General features: G+C 42.1%; 1 protein-coding gene across 4 annotated transcripts in view; it reads left to right on the top strand.

The window, feature by feature from the left end:
• CADPS (calcium dependent secretion activator) overlaps positions 1 to 26,853 on the top strand; it is a 221,290-nt gene that overhangs the window by 156,341 nt on the left and 38,096 nt on the right. For all 4 annotated transcript variants that reach the window (XM_074879024.1, XM_074879023.1, XM_074879022.1 and 1 more), the window contains 5 exons: positions 7,730 to 7,836; positions 13,504 to 13,660; positions 14,656 to 14,797; positions 21,381 to 21,527; positions 24,653 to 24,808. In XM_074879024.1, the coding sequence (XP_074735125.1) occupies positions 7,730 to 7,836; positions 13,504 to 13,660; positions 14,656 to 14,797; positions 21,381 to 21,527; positions 24,653 to 24,808 (709 nt within the window). The remainder of the gene's footprint in view (positions 1 to 7,729; positions 7,837 to 13,503; positions 13,661 to 14,655; positions 14,798 to 21,380; positions 21,528 to 24,652; positions 24,809 to 26,853) is intronic.

Raw genomic sequence — 26,853 nt, 5'->3', positions numbered from 1 at the left:
AAGTATTTCTAATACTGTGATTTGATTTTGGTCTCTGTAAAGAGAAGCTTCTTAAGGTACTGCTGAGTTGATACACAGAGATGAGATGTGAAGGAGACGTGGGGGTGGAGGCATCTCTCGCCTCTCTGCTCGGTGCCACAGTGGCAGAGCAATGGGGCACAGACTGCAAGCAGAAAGTAACTGGAGAGTGGATGGACCCACTGAAGTCCTATTGCTCTGTCACCAAGGGAAATCAGCTACTCAGGCTATCCAAAAATGCCAGGTTTCTGCTTGTCCTGCAGCCTCCCCAGCCCCTGTCCAGGGAAGCAGGACTCCGGAGGCACAGCATCTCACCACGGTGCATCGCTGGTGTGCACCATCCTCCCCAGATCTGTCTCTCCCAGCCAGGCTGTCAGGGAAGCCAGACTTCCCTCCAAAACACACCCAGCAATGCAGGGGTCAGTGCTGCCCACGGAGCAGTGAGGGGCAGCCACGGTGACTGTGCAGAGGCAGACACCTCTCAGGTGCCTGCATCAGGCTGGGGACACGGGTGCACCCCCAGGAGAGGGACAGAGCATGGCGACTTTAGCTGCATCAGCCTCGGCTGGCACCAGCCATGGAGCATCTTGCACGTAGCACTCGCCCCAGCAGGTGTGGAAGGCGTCCTCAGCTGAGGAGTTGGGTGCAGAAGAGGTTGGGTTTTGACTAGAGCAATACTGCAGGTTGTTCAGAAGCAATGGTATTTTTCAAGCTGTTTGTACTGGCCCTTGTCAGAGTCCCCATGTTCACTTTACGTCACTCGCCTTCCCTATTTCTGGATCTCAGCCTGGGAAGCTCTGTGCACATATCTGTAACTCTTAGTGAGTGTGCTGAAGGATGAGGGGCTGAGCTGCCCCAGGATTAACCTGGTCCGAGTCAAGGAGAGGTCCTGTGTGATCTGTCAGCCCAGCTGCCACTGGGCAATCACTCCTAGCATTTGTGATAAACCACAAAGCTTAAAAAGAAAATATAATTACATTGCCCAAATAAACATGGGTGCAAAATATATGAAAACATCGGTCTTTGTATGAGGGAGTGGAGACTGAAGTCGTTAATAAATCATGTACTTTTTAAGTCAGGCACTTTAGGTATAGCTATAACCTGTATTTGTGTACTGCTGAACTGCTGCTTTATTTGTTTCACCCTTGAAGTGCTGTTCAGTTGTGTTTAACAAAGAATTTTTACACAGCTTTCGAGATTTCCTCTTGCCCTTTCAAAGACTACTGTTTAAAGCAGTATGAAAGTTATTACAAGAGCTTCAGAATCACAAAGATCTGCATTGTGCTGTTATCTTTCTACAAGTCTCTTACCAACTGCAGAGCAACTTGCTGCCTGAGGCATGAGATATAATTCAGACATGCACAAAAATTCCTCATAGGCTGAATAATCATCAGAAAGTCAGGAGATCAGTTCTCTTTTCAGTATGTTGAGTTTTGAGATCTGAGTTAGAGTCTCTTTCTCAGTTGAAAACGAAGAATTTATATTGATTTTTCTTAATTTTAAGATAACACATCTTATTTTGAAAGAAAAAATGATATAATCACTGAAATCCCTTTCAGATACATGCAAATTCATTTCACGAATATAATAAAAGGCTGCTTTGCCTCATCCTCAGGCTAAGTCCATTATTCTTTATAGTTATCTTGAGAACAGCAGCTCTTTTTATCATTTTCATGATTGGCTCGCAAATGAACACACACATAACACTTATATACCAAAGCCTTTGTCAGGGGTCATATATTTTTAATTATTACAAGGAAATCATTGAGTCAGTGGCTACGCTTTTAAAAAATATGAAAAGTCAATAATGCTCTTCTCCTATTGCAAGTGTAATTCTCACTGTTGCTGATGTGTTAGTAGCCCATCTAGCAGAAATCATGGTGCTGAGTGAGAAATATGTAGTTTGAAAATCTTCCAGTCCGTAAAGTCTCACACAATGAATTGTATGCAATGTACATACCCAAAGTAGCACAGATATTTTAATATACTTGTTATTGCAGGCTGAAGCTTATTGCAAGCATAACCCCAGAATTTGCCAAGTAATTCAAGTTTCTGTGAGTATTTTATTAGCAAGTATCACTTAGAAGCCTACAAACCTTTGGCAGAAGTTTGTCCAGGAAAGCACTTTGTCAGGTTGTTAGTAAGGAAGAAGCTGCTCCTGCCTCTGATTTCAGTGATGGAAGTGTTTAAATCTGATCCATTTGACACACGTGAGCCACAAATTACAAGAGCATTCCTGATGCTAAACTGGCTGTGGTGAGGGATTAGAGAGGAAAAGGACAGGGAAGAAAGAAAAGCCAAAATGAAACGAAACCTGCCACACACACTGCAGCTGATCGCTGGCAAGTGCTGTAAAACCCATCCAGCCTTACGCATCTCCCTGGCTCCGAGCAGGAGCCGAGACACCCTGTGATAGGGACCTCACGTGTTATCTCCAAGACCTGGACCCAGAGGAGCACATAAACTCCAGTGCCTGATGGGGCATTGCAGTCATGTCCCCATTTCTATTTAAATTTAGAGGAAATTAATCACTTTCCTTAGCCAGAACTTAATCTTTTAAATTTTCATGCAATAAAGAGACAACAAAGAAAACCATGGGTTGGGGCTCACGAGGCATTCAGCACACCCAGGAGGGGAGAGAACTCTTCCTCTCCTCTCCTGTCCTCTCCTTTGGCTCCAGGTGGTTTTGCAGCCATCATGCAAGAGCCCTGGATTTGGGTCTGAAAAATTTAAATGAACAAAAGAGCTGAATATTTGTGCCGATTGGGCCAGATCAGAATTACATCAAGAATTTGTGCTTAACCTGCTGTAATCCCTTGTGGAAGCTTGTTTTCAAGAGCCGGTGGTGGTGGTGAGATGCCAGAAGCAGGGGTGAGGCACTGGGGGGGATCTCTCTCGGGCCTCCCAGAGAGGTGAGAGCCACCCCAGGGCACTGTGCTGACAACTGCACAGCAGGAGCCTCCTCCAAGCTGTTTTGTACGTGCTGCACTAGCGAATCGTGAAGTCCCAGTGCTGCTGCATCTCTTGCCTTTTCCTCCTCTTCCTTCTCTGTTAATGACTTTTCCCTAGGACAGAAGACACTTGCACAAGTCAGGCCCATTTGCCACTGTGGGGTCTGGATGTCTGTGAAGCCCAAAATCTATTTTTCAATGGGTAGCTGTTGGGGATGCAGGAGCTGGACTCACGTTTAAGGGTGCTTGAAGGTCGCAGTGCTGAGAGGTGTGGTGGGATGCAGTTCTGGGATGTAGTTTTACCCTGGCTTTGGCACTCAGGAGGAGCAGTCTCTCTTTGATACTTCCAACTTTGGAGCCCGACTGACTCCCCTGAGTGGCAAGGGGTTCCCACCACGTGGTTGCCAGGTGTGGGTGGGAGGAGATGTGCGTTTCTCTCTCCCCATAGTCCCCATCTGGGCACCTTGGCAGAAATTGCTCTCCGTAGTGATGGGCAGTAAAATATTCTTCCTACATCTACATGTGGAGCTCAGGAGCCATCAGTGAGTAGCCAAATTGAATTCTTGCTTATGTTTTAAATTAGAGTGAAAGTCATTAGGCCAATGCCCAAAAATCAGTTATTTTTGTCACTTGAGGCTGAGAGGTTTGTTTCTGGGGACAAAGCCACCCTTGGTAAACATTGAACAAGGATCAGGATAACCCCAGAGATGAACAAATAGATTTCTTTTCCTGTTATCAGAAAACAACAACAAAAAAAAATAACCCTGAAACCAGTAGCTTGAATCTGCAAGTCTGAATTAAATCATTACACAGCTTAAACGACTAAAAATATGTGTGTGTGTGTGCGCACGTGCGCATTGTATGTGTGTTTATGTATGTATGTATATCTCTGTGTATGCAGAGGGGAACCAACCTAACTCGTACTCTTTAACGCTTTACTCGAATATTCTTTATTATACTTTGATAACTGTTATAATTCTGTGAGAATTAAAAGCAATCAGAAATCTACTTTGCACAAGCCAAACGATTTTTTTTTTTCCCCCACTGGAAAATGCAAGCAAAATGGCAAGGACTTTTGGCAATAGAATGTCCAGATAAATATGCCAGATTCCTTGCAAATGGCATTATTAAAAATAGTCACAATGCTGCTAAAAACTGTTATTAAATGGAATAGAAACTATTGTGTTAATATATTCACAGTATATAATTTATTCTCTGAGTGTATGTAAAAGGAAAGGCTATTTTCTTTGAATTTTTCCTATGCTGATATTGTAAACTATATGACAGATGGGTCAAGTCCTGATTGCAGTATTCTAACATTTGGAATAGCAAGTAACATATTTGATAGAGCTGGCAAGTTTTTATATATGATTCAACCCAGAATATAAAAGCCACTAGAATTCCAAGTTGAAAATAATTAAATGAGCTGGAAACGATCAGGAACCACACATTTTTAAGTGACAGATTTTTTTACATGTTTAAATTGCACAAGAATATTTTATAGCTCCCTTTAACCAACAGTGACGTTTAATTCTAAAATGTGTAATTGATATTTGCAAAGCAATTAATTCCTGTGGCTCGTTATTCTATTGCTAAATGTACCTAAGCATTGGGGTGCTGACTTAAAGTCATCTTTTTTAGTTCACCTTTTCTGAATTCCAGAGTTTTAACTGAATTAACCTATTTCAGTTTCCTCACATGGCTGCATGAAGTGCAGTTTCATACTTGCATTGAATTTTTAGCTTTCTGATTGCACAGTACTGTAGGATGTTCGAATCTGCTGACTTCTAGAATATGTGTTGTCAAATGGTGTCATTACCCTGTAATACTTCAAGTACCGATACGCAGAAACCCAGCAGCTTATTCCATTTGTATTTGATCATTTCTGCTTATGTTCCTTTTGAAGTTTCCATCTTTTTGTCACTGTTTATGAAGTCATTTGTCTCTTTACTTTTGGTGTCTCTCTCCGTCATGCACAAGCAGCCCGTCCATCCAAGCCTAAGCCACCGGCTGGGCCACCATCATCCCAAACGCAGACTAACATGATAAATCATATGCTCAAAGGCATGGCCAAACAGCCGCCAAGTACTGTAATAGTCTTCCTTCCTTTTATTCAGTGGTTTTCTAGTCTAGCAGTTGCTTGTGTAGCAGTAGAAAGCTAGTTCTCATGTGCAGCTTTATACAAAATACCTAGTGCGATGTGGTAGGTTTTAGAGATTTAGAGGTAGCATTTATTTCAAAATGTCCACATTTTTTTGTCTAGCAATGTCTGACATATGCAACATTTTCAAATATCAACGTCAGCACAAAATAACATTGTTGTTGCATAACATTTTGCATGAAAACTATAAATATGTATGAGCTTTACATGATGTTGGATGAAATGTTTGATAAGTATATCGTATACGTTTCATGTAACTGTCAGTGCTCCAGCTATCTTAGCAGAATATTCTGATGTATAGTAACTTAACCAGGGAAATATTTAAAATAAGAAGAAAAAAAATTAAGATTGACATCTGCTGGCTGCCAAAGTTGTATAAGCATCAATATTTTCTTTAAAGACAGCATCTCTGAGCAGTTGTTCTTATTAACACTTTTGTCTTTTAGTTGTATTTGAGAGCAGATCAGTGTTGCAAATGAGAATGGGCCTGATGCTGCTCTGATCAATGGAAAAGCTTCCCCTTGGCTTTGGAGGTGCAGAAACAACAAGAGCTTACTAAGGGACATGTCTTTGGACTCCTTTTGCAAAAGGAAGAGGTTTCTACTTCTTGTAGCTAGTGAGGTGCTGGATCGAATAGGAGAAAGAATGAGGAGTTAACCAGCAGTTCTCCAATTTCAGTATTTGCCCACTAAATTATAGTAAGGGGAACCTGGATTTTTTTGTTTGTTTGTTTGTTTCCAGTGATACAAGAAACAAAAGGAAAATTGGAGAAGAAACCCCCAAGGCCCCTATTTGTGGCATACATCAACAAAAAAGTAGAGTTCATTTGCATGGTGCTTTACCATGTTGCATCTCTCAGCCAAGCTGAGCGCCTGCAATGCCAGACTTCAGCTGACCGGGTTGCTGAGCTCCTCTGAAAATCAGCCCATGTACCCCTCGCTCGACCACCCAAATGTGACCATTCTGAAAAATACGTCTTTCCTTTTCATGGTTTACAGGAAATACCTGTGGACAGGTATTCAGGGAAAACTAAGAGCTGGCAAGATTTTGAGGGGGACAATTAAGTCCTCTAAGCTCACTGAGCCTTTAACAAGACAGGGGTTTCTCCCCAGGTCACTCAGTAGAGCAGAGTGGTGCCACCTGCGTGCAGCCACAGGTTTCTGTCCCAGCAGTAAAGAAGACCTAAACACTAGCAAAAAAATTAGTGAGTGCAGAAGGCTGGAGCAAGATGCCCATCCAGCACCTTGTGTGTCAGCACGACCCGAGCTGCTGGCTTAGCTGGGCTGCTTTGGAAATCCTGGGGTGGTTGCTGGTAGTGGTGCCTCGATGCATGTACTGCTAGGGTTTTGCTGTGTTGGGGACACACTGTTGTACGCTGCTAGCTGCAGATTGATTTGGCTATTAGGTTTTTGATACTTCACCCATTTACAAATTCTCCAGCTTTGGTATCATGGAGAGACCAAAATATAATGCCCAGAGGCATGAATAGACTGGTGTACTACCACAGTGCGATGCAGTTCTTCACCCTAGCTGCACGAGAGAGCCGGGACTGGCAGCCAGTCATTAATCAGAGGGACACGTCTCCTAGTTAACGTGGTGACGTGCTGCAGTGTAGGTGCTCCCCAGGGAGCAGGTCTCCTGCTCCACTTCTCCTCAGGGCGACCATGGCAGGGAGATTTCGCACACCTCAGGGAAGTGAGCTGCAGTGTCAGCTCACAGAAACCTCCTCGGTTGCAGTCAGCCAGCTCTGCAGAAGCTGTAGTTCGATGAAAGTGTGATTATTTTCTTTTTCTCTGTATTATTTCTAGTGAAATACTCTAAATGTTCCAGACTGTTAGCACCTCGGATGTTTAATAATATAAATTACCTAGAAGAATATAATTATTTTTAAAAGTCTTCAGAAAATGCTGCAAAATAGCTCAACATAGCTAACACCAAGCTCCAGGATTTAAACTCTTTGGTTTGTTTGCGGGGTTTTTGCTGTAAAGTTGCATCTCTTTTCCCATATAAATCTTACCTATGAACGCTTAGTGGGATTTACCACTTTCCACTCCCTCCAGCATGCGTAACTCCTTGACCCTTGTGGAGTTAAATCCTGGAGCAAGGCAGACCTGCAATTTTTGCTTTCAGTAGCAGGTGACATTTAAATTGCTCGAGTCTGACAATTTATTAAAAGTACAGACAGATTTGTTTGAATTGATCTTCTTAAAAGAATTTTAAAATAATATAGACATAATTTCTATAATAGCATCATCTACACTGAAGGATACATACTGTTCGTATATTAGTGGCCAGATGCTGTCTTTAGGGAATGCGATGTTCTTATTTGAGCTAATAAAGTGGCACCATCTCACCATAAAGCAAAACAACTCTGACAGTATTGTGAAATTTGGAGCTGGAGCACTGTATTTTCGTAGTATAATAACGAATGTGGCTTTCTGGTTTGCTCAGTACTAATTATATAAGCATTTAACATATGCATGAAAAGATCTTTAAAGCTGTAGAATATTATCGGATTTTTTTAAAACCTCTAAAATAACTTACTGTACGTCTAGCTTTTCATTCTGCCTCCCTTTTAACTCGAGTTCTTGTACTACAGAAAATGTAGGCCGGTTAGTCACACCAGCTAAAAAATTAGAAGATACAATACGTCTGGCAGAATTGGTAATTGAAGTCCTACAGCAAAACGAAGAACACCATGCGGAGGTGAGCAGCGGTGCCCTGCGAGGTCGTGTCCCCCAGGTCTTCAGCAGGCTCTGGTGGCTTGCTGGCAGCTTTGTATATTTGTGTGATGTCTTCCCACCTGGTGCTGGGTTATCTTCTTTAAAAGCCAAAAGCATTCCGAAATAAAGGTGCTCGAGTGCAACGAAGGCAAAGTACAGTTCAGGAAGATTGCTTTTGCAGAGGGGAGGGGGGGCTACAGGAGGAATTAATTAAGTTCTGCTCTCCTCTACGTCAGTCTGCAGCCTTTCATCCAGCGCCAGCAGGAGCCGAATCTGGCCAAATGTATTCACCACCAACTACATACGAGAGCAAGCCCGTGCACTTTTGAGAAAGGTCGTATTTCCAAATAATGTCATGTGTTTGTGCCTCCAGACAGCATTAGCGGGTCCCTGCAGCAGCTTACCGCTCCTGCTGTCCAGACCTGGAGCAAGGAAAACCACCACAAAACAAAACAATTATTTTTTTGTCCCTTTCTGAGCGTTCAGGTTGTTTCCAGGGGTTTCCCTGGGCCCCTGCGGTACATGATTAACTCACCTGGTTTCCTGTTAGCCTCTTCTGCCTTGGCTTATTGGGAATACCTCAATTACTAGTCACAGAGGTTAGGATGAATTATTCTCTGTTACTCATTATTTGGATTATCTAAGGCCTAATACAAATACTCCTAACTCTTCAAAGCACTTTAACAAAAAGATTCATGTTTTAAAACCACTGAAATCATGTCATAGTCAAATATAGACCAGAAAATCATGAGGCTTGATCCTGGAAACACTTGACCCCACAGGCAGCTGACCCTGCTAGCTGTAGTCCCGCTCTCAGCACGTGGGGACGTTTCTGTCCTAGCAAGTGATGTTGCGTACCCATGTAAGTATTTGCAGGATTGAGTCCTCTGTTTTCTATAAATCTGGTGCTCTTGGATGCATATTGAAAAGCTAACCGTTTTGAAATTCAGAGTGAGCAGTTATTGTTGATGACTGTAGGTAATGTAACACTCATTCACTATTTTCTCTTTTCCTTCCCGTTGATATATATATATATATACTCTCACTATATTTTGCATTAAAAGCATTTGATAAATAATTTCACAGTCACCTAAAAATCATTCCAGTGTATATTAAATTTGCAGTATAATTTAACTTATTGATAATACACAACAATCCACAACACCCAACTAATGCCTGATTGCATATTTAAATTTCCTCCCTGTTTTTCTACTGTTCATTCAATCTTGGATGATCCTGGCAGGGGAAAGAGGTATGTGACTAAACCGAATGAAACGAGTCACTCCTGTCATATTTCGTGCATGCCCTCTCAGTGCCATGTTTCCTACTGGGATTTTACCCGGGTTGCCCTCGCTTCCGTAACTTTGACCGAGGAATGTAACAGCAACTTTGAGTCGGCTGCTTGCGGAGCTGGTAGCCTGACACAGGAGGGTAAATGTGGCATAGTAGTCCGGTCCATGCATGTAGCAATGGGTATATTTTACGAGCGCTGCAGTTACATCCCAACACAACCCTACCTGCCTGGACTCTCTCCTCAGCCTGTTGTTACCTCTGTTGTTTTGCATTCACCCAACCTCTAGTACACTGTGGTGGAGATGGACTAAGTACTACACGAGTGCCTAGAATGGTAGTGGTCTCCCTCTGGTTTTGTCTGTATGTGCCTTGTACTGGATATACAGTATTTATATGTAGAGAGAGAATATACGGGGTGAAGAGTGAAATAAACTTCATTTTTACTAAAGCGAGGGGGTGCTCGAGAGCGCTGCACTTGCGCATGAACTGTGGTAACCTGTCCAAGGATAAAGAGTGTTTTATTCCACTCCTCACCAGCACAGGCTGGAGGTACAACCAGCCGGGAGGGAGTTGTTTTTAAAACGCAGGTTATTTTGAAAATAGTAGGTTTCTGAAGGAAGCGGTTACAGGGGCGGTCGCGTTCAGCCAGTCACGCTGCCGAGATCCTCACCAGGAGGAAGACTCAAAACTGTTCTCCAGCATCTTTTGTGTCATAAGGTTTTGATTCGAGACAGAAGGTTAATGCCAGCATGGATAGGAGGCATCCCGGTCCCTTATTCTGAATGGTGACCTGGAAGGGTGAAATTCATCTCTCCAGAAGCCCGGCACACTGTCGGTACATTATTGAATCCCTGTCCTGAGGGTGGCTGTGGCATTTCAGCAGTGTACAGGCAGTTGGCCAGCTCTCTGCATACTTTGAATTGCACCCAAAGGAAGAGAGAGAAGAGGCTGGGTGGTTTATCACTGATTTTTATTATGCATTGTAGCCACATTATGATCTCACTGTGCAATGAGAATTGCTGAGGTATTGCACTTTTTTTTTTCCCCAAATTATTCCAGGTGAGGGTTTTTTGATATGTTGTCCTTTCACCTGGAGAAGGTTCGAGCTGCGAGGTGTGACTCTTCAGTCTACTTTGGATGTTCAGCAGAAAATTAAATAGCACCACTTACTGAAGAAATGCCTTAATTTACTGAAAAACAACAGTTTTTGCAATTAAAACATGCCCCTTTTTCCCCCACATGGACATCCAGGCAGACTCCCTAATGAGAATCCAGAAGATAACACTCAGAGCATGGAAAATGTTCAAAATACGTTACAACAGAAGTGCCGTGTCTAGTCAGTTGGGTTTGTCTTACCCGTAAAAGAGAAGCAAACCAGCGCAGGCAGAAACGCAGCAGAAACCATGTGCCTACGTCTGTAATCTGTGAGAGCGGGAGGTCTCTGTCATTGTGTCATCTCTCCCATCAGACGTCTCCCACCTCCCTTTCCATTTCTCTGGATGACTGATGACAAATGCCAGAGACAGTGGCATTCACCTATTTTTAAACTTGTGTTTTCTCTCTCTATGTATACGTATGTGTATATGTATATATGTATTTTAACTCCTTGAGGTCATACATATATACATGTGTATCCATGTGTAAAATATACAATAATAGGTGTGTTTGGCTAGAAAGCACACTTTTTTTCGCCACTGTGTTTTGAGCAAAACAGGTAAGTAGATGGTAAATAAATGAAATGTTACCATCTTGAAGGAGATTTTCAAAGTATGATGTTACCGCTCCCACCGCAGGAAGGTACTGCTCATTGAGAGTAGGGAGGAAGAGGTTGAGGATCCTGACATAAGTTAGGGACTTACAGAGCTAAAATTTGACTTTCCAGCAAAAGGGAAGCTGTTACTGGTTTGGGTATTTTTTTTTTCCCACAAATGATCGCATGTTCATTTCATAATTTCATAATTTCTCCTAAAACTAGCTTTTTCTTTTTTTCTTTTTCATGGAAGCAGGTTTTTATTGCAGGACTCTGAAGTGTTTATGTTGAGATGTGTTGCAGAAGATATTCTTTGGCCTCCCCTCTTTTCCCTCCCTCCAAAATGCTGGTTGCCATTGATCCTTCATAGCAATCACTCTTTACTCTCAGACCTGTGGGCAGTATCTGCTGGGGAGACAGCATGGCAGGCTCTTGGCAGGCAGAGGCACAGCCAGAGAAACCACATCAGAGCAAGGATCACCCCGACATCCTCCTTGAAAACCACAGACAAGTGCTACTAATTTTAAGAGGACCTTCCGCAGCCCCACAGCTCAGCATCCACTCGTCTTCCACCTGCGCTCTGGGGAGAAGGTTTGAGCAGGCATTGGGAGCAGACCTGGGTCTTGATGTTTTCGGTTCCTGTGCAGTTTCACAGCGGTTCGATGCCTCCTGACACAGCGCTCCGATGCTCATTTGTACACCAGCGCCAGATGTGGGAAGATCTGAAGAGCATTGCCACGCGTGCTCAGCCCTCCAGGCTCCCTCACCTCGGTTTCAACTTTTCCAGAGCAACAACTCTGCCAACACCCAGGGCCACTGTCACCACTGCCCCTGAGCTTTCCAAGCACCCCAGGGCAGGTGTTGCTGTGGCAGTGCCGACAGCTTCATCCACGTGTGTGGGGCTGGGGACAGACAAAGGAGCCCAGTGTAGCCACCTTGTCCCCATGCCATGACTGCAGGGACACTGTAACCTGCCGGTGTTGCTGCTCCGGGCATGGCGTTTGCCCAGCCCGCCCCTTCATGACACAGCCCGCCTCATCCACATCTTCACCCCCATGACAGGGCAGGCCCATACTAAAATTACTTTGGGGGTTATTCGGTTATTTTTGTTATTTTACATCTTGGATGTGCTCTGGGCACATAATGCCCAGTGCCACGTCCAACCTATCCATGTCTTCACACCAGTTTTGTATCAGCTCATGGAATAATAGCGGGGCTATGTCAGTCTGCTTTATATTTTGGGGGAACAAAGGAGTGGAAATAGTCCCAAAGACCCCCTGCCAGTATCACTGGCAGCTGAGAAGTGAGGCCAAAATAGGAATAATTAAAGGGGACCATGGAAGTAACCTGGTTTTGGGGCACTGTTCCCTCTCCACGGCCAAGTGAACCAGCAGCCGGAGTTGTGCTCTGCACATCAGTGCAGTTCTTCATCAGTGAATCAAAACTGAATCCTGAGAAAGTGAAAGTCCATTCTGCTTATTCATGTCTGCTAAAATCTGAAAAAAATACCCTTCCTGACTGGCAATTCCTCTTTGAACTGATTCATCTATTCCCAGTCTTTTCTGTTTCATCTCCAGTCTTGTGCCTATGCTAGAAATTTCTTTTTCTTGCAAAGTGCCGGAAAGCCGTTTCTTAGGTCCTTTAAGTCACTGAGTAATTTCTTATCACTTCAAAATGACAGCACATGGTCCTAACGACAGCACTCCTCATATTGCATGTTCCCAGCCAGAAGTGATTACTAAACACGCATGCATGCGTTTGCAGCATTCACATCTGAGCCATGTATGATGTGAATGCCACGTCAGAGAGCCCGTACAGTGAATTTTAAGGACCCATGTGCATGAGAATGAGTTACTTCACTGATATTTTTTGGTTTTCAAGTTTAGATATATTTTTTTCCTGGCTCTGTGAAAATATAGGCTTGCAGTAGATATTTTTTTTTTATCTTGGCATGTTGATAATAGAGCTTTGTAATCAGTTTCCTAATCAGTAGCATTATGAAGGTGGTAGTGTGTTTCTATGGATGTGTATAGCTAACCATGTAAAATGAACAGTGCTGTAATAACTTCTACTGGTGATGTTTGAAATATCTCTAAAGGAGACTGTGAGTGATTTAGGACGTATTTTAATGTCTTAGGCTTCTGGTTTTTCAAGAAAAATAGAAGTAGTGAATCCAAATAAAATTTAAACTGTTGAAAAACACAGCAGAAAACCCACAAGCACAGTGAAGAAACTCCCAAATTTCTGTACTTTAGAATAAGAATTAGTTGATTTTTTTTCTGATAATTAGCATAAATAAAGATGAATGAAGTCATTTATTGTAAATTGAACAGACAAAACCTTCTCTGCCACGTTACAGCTGCGTGCCTTTATGGTGGAGCTCTGAATAGATTCTCTACAAGAAATCTTTGTATTAAAATAGCAGTGCCTAATTCCTGTGATTAGCACTGTCTGTGCAGGCTACTACTTTAAAGCACTGTTCTCTTTACAATAAAGGTAGTTTCCATGGGATGCACATTTCTTTTGAGATACATGGCCTAACATCTTTCCTTGTGCTTTATTATAACTAATATACTTCTTTATTATCTTTTTCTACCAACTCTGAAGGCCTTTGCCTGGTGGTCAGACTTAATGGTTGAGCACGCGGAGACCTTCCTGTCACTGTTTGCAGTGGATATGGATGCTGCGTTAGAGGTGCAACCCCCAGACACCTGGGACAGCTTTCCGCTCTTTCAGCTTCTAAACGATTCCCTCCGTAGTGACTGTATGTATTGTATTTTGATAATTTCTTTTTCAGTGGGCAGCTCAGGTTACTGATAATACTTTCAGCCTCTCCGTACTGCACAGAGAACTGAGATGGGTAGAGATTTACAGTACATACTCTTTTAGCATCAGCTTGGTTTTGTTCCATTTCCACTAGAAAAAAGCGCACAGACACCCCTTAAATCAAATGCCTCAGTCAAAGGTGAGAAGTTGAACTTTTATTTTGCTTCATCTTCTCAAGTTTCTTGGTAATAGCTGCCTGATAAGCAGGGAATTAAGTACTCTATCTCACTGTCATTAAATGTGTGTATCGTTTTATATGTGTGTACTGCATTTATTTAACATGGAGTAAAACAGTCCCTGCTTTAAAAGATTTTATTGAAGGGAGGAAAATATTAAAGTAAATGGAAGCAGGAGTAGTTCAGAATAGCACTTTGTGAAATAAAGCTCTTCTCCAAAGCATGTGGACGCATGCCTTCAAAACCCATGAGAATTTGGCACTCTCCCGCGTGGTCCGACCACTCCCCGGGGAGCTGGTGGCAGAACTGGCATTGCCTTCAGTTAGATCCCAGACCAGGGCCCCAGTTTGCTTTCTACAGCCACGTAAAAAAGCCAGGGACTCATCCTCAGAGAGCAATTTCCAGCATCATGGTAGTGAGTAACCAGAGAAGAAATGAGTCTGCTGCCTGAAAAAGCCATAATTTTTGCCATGCTGTATTTCTTACATCCATTTTATTCACAGGAAGTAATAATGTATTTGTAAGTTTGACGTTAATGGAAAAGAAGATTCGTTGTCTGTTTATTTGTTTGGAGTAAGAAGCCATTCCTGCTGTCTTTGTCATGAACACTGGTGGCTGATGCCAGCTCCTGTTATGTTCTTGAAGTTTCTCCCTGTTCGCTGACAAAAGCATTGTGTAATGAAGTGCCACGCTGTGGTTTGTTACAGAAGTTCTAGTAACAGTAGTGTCTTACTATACTTTTATTTATCTATTCTAGATAATCTGTGCAATGGAAAATTCCACAAACACCTCCAAGACCTGTTTGCTCCACTTGTTGTTAGATATGTCGATCTGATGGAGTCCTCAATTGCACAGTCAATTCACAGGGGCTTTGAGCGGGAGTCATGGGAGCCAGTAAAGTAAGGAAACCTCCTTTGATACAATCGGAATTTGGGTGCAAGTGGATGGAGATTCATACAGAGATGAATTAGCAAACATAAGACTGGACATGCAGAAAGTGCTTTAGATTTTTCTAGTTTAATGGTAAAAATAGAAGGCCTGATCTCTCTGGGGTTTTCAGGTTAATAAGGGAAATGGTATTTGCTTTTTGAAATGCATTGCTGCCTCAGTTTGAACCATGTGCCTTTGGACATGGAAGCATGAAAATGTGAAAACCTTCTTAGCTGGCATGGCTTTTTGGATCCCATTCTAAAAGGCCTTTTCCAATGCTGCTTTTGAATTCAAATAGCTCCTTTTCAGAACAAAAAAACCTTGCTTCACTGTGTTCAGTCCAGCCCTGTACCCTGTGTGAGTCATTGCTGTATTTATTCTTCTCAATACTCATTTTTGCCACCCACCCCATGGAGGAATAGTGCAGCGTTGTGCTTCTCACATCAGCCCCGCAGCTGGTGGCTGCACGTGTCCCCATGTCCCAGGGCAGCTCTGCGGGTCCCAGCTCCCTTGCCTGTAGGATTAGGTGTGCAGAAACCATAGTAAAACACAGGCGAGATGATTCAAACAGAATCAGTTATTGAATTTGGAGAATGAGGAATTTACTAGCAAGAAATGAGTAGCCTGAGAGAAACCCAAATTGAACTCAAGAGCTGGTGAATGATAAAAACATGGCATGTGCTTTGGATTACTGTTGTTATTTCACAGGTTTTGAAGCATTGCTGAACCCTGTCATGCTTGCTCTAAAAAGCCAAATCAGATCCTACAAAGGAAAAGAACACACTTTTCCTTCTAATAAAGGTATTCAAAGATAAAGATCGACCCTTTGCAAACAGCATGAGTCTGATGGTGCCTCAGACAGGGGATTGGGACCAGGTGACCTCTGGAGAGACTATTTTCCCTGCTTTTTTGTGATTCCCTAGGTGAAGTTAAGTGGCGCTGCACTCTCAGAGGTTGCTGTATAAAAGAACGTGTGGTCTTTCAGGGCTTTTCACACCAAATATGTTCCGTTTACAAGGAAAAGAGATTTTGTTCGGCAGCCAGCCTCCCATATGCAACCTGGAGTCTGAGTACCCAGGTTTTTTCCTTTCTTTCTTGTGCATCCTCAGCATCCATAAGGATTCTGCCTGCCAAATCTCAGGCCTTTTCTTGACACCTGATCATCCCCTCTGTTTTGAGTGGGGTTAAGTGGCTGGCATTCAGGAGCCTCTCTCACTTTCCATTTGCTGTCTTTGGTCTGCAGGCTAACAGGATTAAAAATCCTAAAAAATCTTGTTTCAAATAAGCAGATGTGACCCAGAAAACATACAAGAAATAGATCTTTCGAGTAGGAGAATGCCATTTTTACAGCCACTCCTTCAAGCAGAATTGCACTTCGAAGTTAGCATTAACTTTAGTTTCAGAGCTCTGCTTTAGTAATGAATGTGTTTGTATTTCCTTGTCTGTTATGAAACAGAGGCAGTTAACTCTGTGTACCTGTCCGCCTCAGTCAAGCAGTCAATAAGCAATTAGTTCTGCTTTTTCCTTTTGTCAGAAGCTGACATCATTTTGGCTTTTAATTACTTTAGTGGGTTAACTATAGATGTCTATAAGTACTTGGCTGTGGTACTTGCCTGTCAGAATGCTTTGTCCCTGGGTATGCCATTATCTATCATTTTCAAGTTATCTTTGATAGTTATAAATGGTCTTTTCTTAGTTCTCTTGTAATGGTTATTCAGTTCTGGAGTTCCAGTTACCGAGTGCTTTGCTCATTGCAGTTTCAAGCGAAAGCCCGGGATGGACTATCTGCCTTACAGACTTGGGTATTTAAAAGATTTCTTCCAGCAGAAAAGTGGGTGCTTTTCACAAGAAGCTTGTGTCCATCTGGTGAAAAGGTGCACTCCGGGGTTTTTTTCACTAGTTGGTATTTTGTTCTTGTGTCTTGCACACAAAAGCACGAGTTGCAAATGCTGGCTTAACGCGATGTGACCCAGTGAAGGAAGGCACCAGCGAATGCACAGAGGGTGGCACACACAGTGTAAGGGAGAAGAGGGGTGTCGTTCCTAGCATCTTATGACACTTTTGATGGGCTGTTCAGAACTAAGGCATCATCTTTTGCCTCCTGGGCAGACCACCTGCTCCTCTTTGTCTGATTGACAGTGATCTTGCAGAAAAACTCAGGTCAGAGACTTACTTTGTTTGATTTGCCCTCCTGTTATCTGCTGCCTTCTCCCCCCACATGTCTGTACTGCAGCACAGTTGAATTTTTGGCCACTGATTCTCAAATAGTTTGGACCAGCTAATTTCCACCCAAGCCATGGCCTTCCATTGCCACCTCTCCAGCAGAGCTTTTTGGGAACTGGGAACACTGCACTGTGTTTTTCCATGGCTTTCCTCTGCTTTGAAGAAAGGACTTCAGGTTGGCCAGAAAAGATAGATCATCGTGGCTGTCTGTTCCACAGAGCTTACTGTTGTCCTGCTTTGGATCTCTACAGTGAATTGTGAGAAGGAAATCTCATTATCTCCTGTTAAGCAAGAAATTATTCCACAACATAGTCTTTTGAAAGGGTTTCTCTATGCTCATGCTTGCAATCAAGGCTGAAATATGTAGCCCTCTATAACCTGACCAGATGGCAGTTTGCAAGCATGTATTTCTTCTATTTTCATTGCTGAATACTCTGCACCTTATGCTACAAGTTAGGTATAGAAATCACAAACAGTGAGAGAGATACTGTTAAGTATTGAAAACATGGGGGGAAAAAGCATTGATGTAATGTGCTCATGAGGGCTATGTAATCTGCCTCTGCAGAGCTGCTGAATTTGCAGGGGGTCCGTGCCCTATAGCTAGAGCAGCTGGTGTGCTTGTATGAATCCACGCAGAGAAATGTGGAACGCTTGTCCTTCGCACAGTCATCCAAATATGGAGGATAAAGAGTAGGTCTGTTCTCTGGTGAGTTGAGAGGTCTTGGAAAAGTAGGGTTTGCAATGGGTTTTTTTCATGCTAACTTCTCAGAGAACGCTGATTTATCTTGCAGCCAGCAGACACGTACGTGTGTGTGTGTGTCTCTGTGTGTGTGTCTGTGTTGAAAGATCTTTTTAAGCAAATGCTAAAGCCGGTGCAATGACAGCCAATTTCAATTGCTTGACTAGGATGTTACTGACCTATGGCTGTTTCTGCTGCACTGTAGTCCTGGCTTTAGCATCTATTAATTGCTCGCTAACCCTTTGCAAACTATTTATGAATGTATCATTAATATAAATGTAAGAACTTAGTATGATTATACTAATCATTTGATGAGGTTGTACTACTACAAAATGCTAGTGAAAAATGTTTCCCCTTAAAAGAAGCACAGCTGTAGTGAAAATGAGTATTTTTGTTACTATTCTGGGTGTCAGTCAGAGGAAGAGCACAGATTTGACTGCCTACTTCACTATCAAGCTCTTTGCTTCATATCGAGGCTTTTGTGAAAAGATTTGCTCTTGAGCATTTGCTCAGCCTAGGCAGTAAGGTAGTAAGCATTTATAGTGATGGAAGAGACAGGCGTTTGTGTCTTCCATCACTAAATCATTTCAGGCATCCCACAGGAACTGAGCCTTTGAGTATGGAAAAGGGTCTCGTTTAGCTCTATTCTGAAGCCAGGAGACAACTCAGTAAAAATGCTGTGACTTTTCTGTCCTCCTTTCAGTACTGGGGCAGCTCTACAGGAGCAGCCCCTGTGCAATTGGACTTGTTTTCTGTGATTGGTGCTACAGTACAGTGTGAGTACTGGGATGTTGTCCAGGGGTATGTTGCCAATCTGTTTGCACTGAGAATTTCCCAGCAGACAGTACAGGTGAAAGCCATTTATACAGCGAGCAGACACAAATGGGGGTGAATCAGAAGAAGCCAAGAAAACAAGCAGTACAGCTCCAGAGAATGCGTCTTTTATCAAATGTATCAGGATCCAGTCCTGAAGCTGAGTCGTCTTAAATCAGACAGCCCTCATCTTGTTGATGCAAATGCCCACATTCCCTGCCTGATGGCTGAGGTTATATTTAGCCATCTATATTAAATAGGCATGGCTGGCTTCTAGAAACAGTTTCTCATCTTGGACCTGTAGTTTTATGGTCTGAGCAACTGCAAGGCTGGAACATTTGTTGGTAATATTAATCATTTTTTACAGGTCTCACTGCAACTGTTAGCCAGATAATTAGATCAGTTGAACCTGCAAAACTGTGCATGTCAATTCAGGAGAATATTTTTAAAATTAGTTACTGTATGTTAACATAATATACTCCATTATTTTGCTGTTTTGTTTTGTTTTAAGAGTACTTATTCCTGCAACATATCCTTGCATCAGCAAAATAATGTGTTGTATAAAAGAAATATGTTTCCGTGTGAATATAGTATACTGTTTACTCTAGAAGTCATATTTTATTAATACAGTGTTTTTATTAATATAACACTGTCACTTCTTGAATTTTAATATTAAAACCAAAGGTCCTCTGATTTATGTATTTACCATCTGGCTAAGTTATTTAAGTTGCTTTTCCTTATACATTTATATGTTGTCCACCTCTTGCTATTTCTTTATTTATTCCATATCAGTATCTAACCACATGCACTGCCATTTCTGAAGATTTAACACTCTCAATCACTATGGAGTCTGTGTCTCATTCAATAATCATATCATCTTAATAGCAGATACAGTATGAATGGAAACAATGGACAGCTTTGTTCGTTAGTAAATTCTCATATCTGCTTACTGCCTGACAAAGAGGAGAAGCAGATAGCGTGAAGTTGAATCTGCTAAAAATCATAGAAACAAAAGAAAACCACAACTTTTTTTTTTTCACTAGAAAAATACTTTGGATTGTGGTTTTCCTCCCTAACAAGGGATTTTTTTCACAAAGGGAGGATGAGGATAAAGTCTATTCCCTAAGATTTGCCACGAATAACAAGCTGAGCTCTTGCAGAGACGTGGTTCAATCTTCTGTTACGTTAGGAAACATTTATTCAGTATAGCCAGCTGAATTCCATTATTTTGGTTTTTGATATATAAAACATGCAGTAAGAAACGGAGTTCAAAGTATGACTCAAGGAAGTTGCTAAGATTTTCATATTCCTTGAAAGACATAGTGTATAATTTGATAGTTTTCCAAGAGTCCAGATAATGCTACCTGTACTGTAACTAATTTAATCCAGGGGAATGGGACAGACCTCCTAATGTGGCATGTCCTGGTGCGGTCACTGAGAGCAGGGAAGTTGAAACACTGAAGCTGTGCCCACACACATCAATAGAAATGTTTCAGTAGCTTCAGCAGTGCAGGGTGAAGCTGAAATCCTGAAGTCCTGATTCCATTTTCACTGAGCCCAAATAATGATCTGGTCAAAACAGTGTCAAAGCATCTGGTTTTGTTCCTCAAATGGATTGTGTCCCGGTGTGCCATATCGTATGACAAGATTAAGGCAGAAACAACATACACTTCTGAACTGGCTTCTGATTTCCAAATCCTGTAACATTTTTAGTTTGCTTAGAATTTGTGATGAGATACTCATTAATACAGAATTAGACCAATTATAACATCTAGAGACCTAGCACACTAAAAAACATCAGGATGTGTGGCAAACTTCGGGTATGCGGTGCTGTTACACCACACGTTGTTTCAGGAGAGTATGTGGTATTAAATTAATACACTGGCCCACTTCTAAAAGATCTCTATTTGCCTAACAGTTGCATGTCTGAAAATATTTATTGAAGGCGTGATGCCCAAGTACACATGCTTGATAAATTCACCTTTGAATGTCTTAATCACCCCATAGCCCGTTTCCCGCCAAGAAACATTCATATACCAACTCTGGATTTATTAAGTGCAATTCATTCAAGGGCACACGTAGAGCTTGGCAACTTGTGGGACCCATTTTCTCCGCATCGAGGAACACAAGGGCAGGATCAGGGCATGAGTCTTCACTGAGAAAGAACCTTGTGGTTCATCGTTTCCTTGCTTCAGATTAGCACATCTTCGTTATTTGTAGAGTACAAAATAAACAGAGAGGTTTTGCAGTGAAATCCCAACTCCTGAATTTGGTGGCAGGAAGAACTCTTATGGACTTCTGCAGGGCTGGAATGTCAAACTCTCTGTTTATTATTTTGAATCACAATTCTCTAGTAGATCTCTTAGTTTAGCTCTTTCATCCAACCTGAGCGTGTAAGAAATGAGGCTCATTTCCTTATGAGATTTTTCTGAGGAAAGGCTGCTCTCTGCACTTTGAAATGGTATCAGGACTTGAAGGTGGAATTATTTTCTGTGGGTGTTTGAGTTCTCTGTTAATTTGCTACTTTGTGACTCTTCTTCTTTTCATTCTGCTTTTTTTTTTTTTTTTTTTTTTAAGTAACTTGCTTTTTATTGCGGACTGCAAACCCAGTACACTTAAGCTTCCATATTCATGCTTCTTTCTGAAATGTTTTGCTTTAGTTTTTTTAACTGTTGTGCTGTGAACTTTGCAGATTTGTTTATGAGTGTCATGTGCTTCTGCTACATCTGCATTGTCACTGTTATGGTATTTTTTCTTTCTGTCTGTTTCTTCCACAGGAGTTTAACAAGTAATCTGCCCAATGTGAATCTACCAAATGTGAATCTCCCTAAAGTACCAAATCTACCAGTTAACATCCCACTAGGCATCCCACAAATGCCTAGCTTTTCTGCACCGTCATGGATGGCTGCTATTTATGATTCTGAGTGTGTATTCAGTTCAAATTAGATCTCATTTAAATTTAAAGTAATCTTGGCATGGATATGTATTGTTTGTTTCTGTGCATTATATAAAACTTTAAAGAGTGATACAGTTAATTAGACGTTTTCTGAATGAGACACTAGTGAATTTCTGGCATGTGTATTTTGAGGGTTTTTGTATAAATCTCGAAAATTTGTCTTACTCCCACTGAGAGTTTGAGCAAGTATCTTGCTTTACAAAATAGCTGTCAACAATGGGACATGGTCTGAACAACATACGAACCACAGAACTTATAATGCAACATTATGTGTCTCAGCAAAGAGTTTTGTCCAAAAGAGATGAACCAATTTCAATGCCAGTCAACCAATTTCTGTGGACCAGATGTAGATCTAAAAGTGAATTTTATTTAATGCAGTCTCTGCATTTCCCAGATAATAATTCTTGTCTTGATTTTGATGAAACAGTTTAACAAAGAAGAACACCCTGCAACAGTTTTTATTCATGTTGGGGGAGGCCCCAGAGAGCCATTGAAGCTCCATAGCCATCATTACAGCCTGAACAATGCCATGACCAACTAAAGAAAGATATTTTCAACCTGAGCTTTAGATTATGGCCTCAAAAATCGGGCATGGTTTCAAAGCAATTGATCTGTAGGAGCCTTGTGCTCTGTGCTCCCAGCTCCCTGTCCAAGCATCCCAGGGTGCACGAGTGGAGCTCAGGGGGGACATACCACAAACCCCAAGCACAGATTAGGCAAGTTCTCTTCTTATAGCAGATTTCCCTTAAACGTCCCAGTCACCGAGCGGTGTGGAGGGTGGAACACAGTGGGATCAACCCAAATCTCGTCATTTGAGGTAGCTCATCTCCCAGGATGTCCTACCACAGGAACAGAGATCTTGCCTTCTAAATTCCTGGAGGGTTATTTAGGGTTGGCATGGGGTGGTCTCAGCCAGCACTGCACGGATATGTTGCTTTTTCCCTACCTTCTCACTTAAAAGATGAAACTGAAGAAACCCCCCAAAACTACCCCCTTCAGTGTTACTGAAACACCCTTGATTACATCTACACCTGGAGTCCACCAAAATGCCTCTGCCATTAGCCTCGTGCAGGCTGTATTGCAGAGCAGTGGTAATGAACCAAAGTAAAGCAAACTCTGATGTTTGACTTCCTTACAGATTTTAAAAACTTTTAAAATACTAGCACGGTCATTTATGTTTCAAAGCTATACAACTCATATTCATGCTAAGATAGCTATATTAAAGGCTAGCTTAGGCAGTTGTCTGTAAAGAGTACTTGAAAGTTTTAATCTTTCTCTGTGCATGCTTTGTGGTATTGCCCTTGAAAAGATAAGAATCATGTCATGACAGAAAATTGGATAATTCCTCTGAAAACGCTTGCGCATCAGTGGTATATTGCAAGCTGCCTGCATGATTAGAGTAATTATGGTGCTCACAAGCAAAATATTAACAGTGCATCTTGGAAATGAATATACTATATTGTTTACTTGCATGGAGCCTTAAATCAAAAGTGAGAAAAAGAACAATACTTTAAAAATTTTGAAACCAAATGGATGTCATAATATTGCTGTAGTAAATACCAATTATTGCATTTGTACGTATTTAATTATTTAAAACATAAATTCATGCAGTTCCAAAACTGGGTTTAGACTGTTGAAGCTTATTTATACCCAAGCACAGGTTTGAACCAGGCGCAACTGAAAACTGGCGGTAGATGAACACTGAGACTGTTGTAAAAACTGGTCCCCTGGCTAAAGGAAATGCCTGATTCTTTATCTTTTCATCTCCCTGGTTTCCTTTTACTCACCCTTCCCCTCCATCAAGGACATGTTACTTGTTGCTTAGTGTCAGATATGTTTCTCCTACAACTGAGACATTCTTTATTTCGTTAACTCTGTTAGCACAGGACCCCGCAGGACCCCTCTAGCATGTTGGGACTACAGTTCTCACCTGGCAGTAGCCGTGTGTGCATTAGCTCCGATCTCCTCTAGCATTAACTCAATGCAGCTGGCATCTGTCACAATAGAAACACCCTCCCTCATCTGTTTCTATAGATGATGTCAGCACAAGTGGTAATGCATGGTGTGTTAAATATCTTATAAATTACCGTGTTAGCATTAGTGGTATGCGAGGAGGGGGTTGAAACTCTTGAAGCTCCCTTGGTAATTGTTCTGAAAAAAAAAAAATGAGGGAGAAGAAGAGAAGGAGAGAAAAGGGTTATGGATGCATAAATTTCTCTGCACAAACAGAGCGCAATCCAGTTCTGTATTTTTATTCTGTAAGTGGAGGTTTGAGATATAATTATACTGTGAAAAGAGCCGGTGTAGCTACACACTGCAGGACCAAAGACTTCCATCTGGGCAGGGGTGGGGGTATGAGAATATACGCTTGGGAGAGAAATTCAGAGTTTTGTGACAGACCAAAGATGTTGCAAAATAAATTTTTTAAAAATGGAAATTTGTTGTCCTGTAGATGCCTTTGCAAGAGGCAGATCTGTGAAAGGGTGCAGCTGTCAATCCTGCCAAAACTCCTGGATATGAGATGTCTAGTGCTCTTAGCTCAATTGACTTACCCCGATTTTTTTTCAGCTGTTCAAGAGATAAAGCGTGTCCTCGCTCACCACTTGTTAGCACTGTCCCTTACCTGGAAATGGGGCCTCACTGTGGGGGGACAAGGCAAACTCAAGATATAATTTGGAGGGGGGAGAATTGCATGAAACCCTAAATCTTAATAACTGCATACAGTCTAGTATGGCAGTTATTATTGACCGAGGATTTTCTACCACAATTTCTGGCCTTAATTCTTAATAATCACATATGTTAATGTGGTTATTAACTAAGGCTGATTTTTACCATACACACATTCTTCCTGTTAATATGTGTAACTCATAATGTTGTCTTACTCATCTGGTCTGGAAAGTTTTGTGGGTGATGACAGCAAGGTAGATTAGGCAACTGTATGGTAAAACTCAAAATCCTGATGGTGGAGATTGCCAGCGTTGTCCTGTGTATGAAACTACTGTCTGCTCTACACTTGTTGCAGGAATGGTCTCCACATCAGGTTACAAAGACTTGATGCCACTTATGACTTTTGTTCTCATTTTGCCCTGCCAGCAATGGATCAGGCACCTCAGAAGATCTGTTCTGGAAACTTGATGCCCTACAGACCTTCATTCGGGATTTGCACTGGCCTGAGGAGGAGTTTGGAAAACACTTAGAGCAACGCTTGAAGCTTATGGCGAGTGACATGATCGAGTCCTGTGTGAAAAGGTACGTGCGTGTGAGCAAACTAGTCATGTTTCTCATAGGAGCTCACAGAATGCAGGTTTATTCTGTCTTATTATCAGTGAAGCTTCACTTCAACAACCCAGTGACCCCAGCTCACCTCTGCCCAGCACAGACGTGGTGGAAAGCCATCCTATTGCTGTGAATTGTGAACTCTCCCAAGCGAACACTTCTCTGTTGAGACTCTGGACAGTGCATATTCACCTATAATAAGGCAATAAATCTCCCATTCTTTCAAGCTTTATAGGTAGTTACTTATTTTCAGTGCTGCACATGAGGTCAAGTCTTCGTAAATGCCGTTTGGAGTCAACAAGGTTGAGTGCTGAAGGCATAGCCCTAAGTAAGATCCCAGCACCCACCTAAAAAACACAGATCCATGAAAAAACAAGCAAAAAAAGTGATCCCAAAAAGGGGATAGTGGGTAGCTGGCACACGGGTTTCACATCTGCTGCTGATTGAGAAAAGCTGTTGTGTCATCAGCCACATTATAGGATATTCACCTACAGATCTTCCAAAACAGAGAGGTTTCTTTAAAAAACTTTTAATCATACAGGTAGATGTCACTCTGAAAGCAAAATGTTGAGGTTAAATTTCTAACCTTTCCGCAGTAATTTATGTCCATTTAGCATCAGAGGTGATGAGGCAGGAGGAAGAAATGAACTTTGCATTCCATTAATAGACAATAGAAATTAATAGACAAAGAGACAAACCAAAGGAAGAATAGATGCCAAATACAGCTGGTACATGCTAATATTAGCTGCAATGTGTGATGTGGCTGTTCTGTACCACAATTGCCTGGCCACTCTGCAAGTGTGAGCGTGGCATTTATTGTTTGCCCGTTCCTCACAGTCTGGATGTGCTATGTCACCACAGGAGAAGGCACGTTCGGTCCCCGAGATGTAGGCAGGAGACTCGCCCGTTGGAAGGCAGACAGCTCGAGGCTTGCTCTCTCACTGTTCTGGAATAAACCCCAGTGCGTTTTAAGTGCAGTGAGATGGTCGTGATGTCTTTGGCATTGAGTAAAGTCCCCTTTATTGCAGCAGCTCATCTTTGGTCCTGTGGCTGTCACGAACGCCGAGCTTCAGTGGTCGTCCAGTTGTCAGACCATCCCTTAGGAGCAAACCCAGTGTGGAGCTCTGCTCTCTGCTCTACCGCCACCAAAACACTTCTCTCTTTTTTTTTTTTTTTTTATTGGAACCAAGGCATCTTTGCTGCACTTGCAGTACGGTTATAGCTGTGATGATTTATAGAAATCAGACCAGGTTAGCTCCACTAACTGGCACAAATAAGCACATTTCCAGGTACATCTGAAGAAGGGCTTGTGTGCCTGAAAGCCAGGGTTTTTTTCCCCAACTGCTTCAACCTTTCTACAAATATGTTGCCCCTCTGCAAAAACCTGGCCCAGCTTGTAATGGTATGACTATATATAATGGTTCTGAGCATAAGTAGGAACATGCTCATCTCTGTGAGGAGATGGAAAATCCCAGTCACTTTGGGTCCTTTCAGTAATTATCAAGATTCTAGTCCCCGAGTCCAGGCTAAATCTGGCACTGGTAATTAAATCAGTTCAAATGCCACTGCTGATGTAAACCAATATGCTGCCTTCCCTATTTATATCACCTGCAAACAGGGCCTGGCTAAGGTTTCTTTAGCAATTTTAGTTTGACACAACATTTTTCTTCGCGTCTGTCTCTGAACTGTTGAATACCATGGAGGAGCCACCCCGCCTTCCGCACTTGGTTGTATTTCGGTGCTGTCAGGAAAGCAACCCTTGCAAGGAAGGCCTGTTTCGCTAATAAATCCAGGCAGGAGGACCTATGTACCAGCTCAGATCTGATCCCAAGAATGGGAGTTTCACGTTTGTAAATGAGTTTTCATTTACATAACCCTCGGGGGATCGTTCAAGATCAGAGTTATTCCTGAGCTGCAGCTGATATTATTTGTTATTTCTAAATTGAAGCTCCTATGTTAATTTGTTGGCAGATTCTGTCTGATGTGATAATTGTTCTGTGTTAGGTTAGATTAGAAAA

The sequence above is a fragment of the Strix uralensis genome, chromosome 10 (genome assembly GCF_047716275.1).
Source record: "Strix uralensis isolate ZFMK-TIS-50842 chromosome 10, bStrUra1, whole genome shotgun sequence".
In the NCBI taxonomy this organism is placed as follows: domain Eukaryota; kingdom Metazoa; phylum Chordata; class Aves; order Strigiformes; family Strigidae; genus Strix; species Strix uralensis.
Note: the sequence above shows the minus strand (reverse complement) of the source record. Positions and strands in the feature narration are given on the sequence as shown.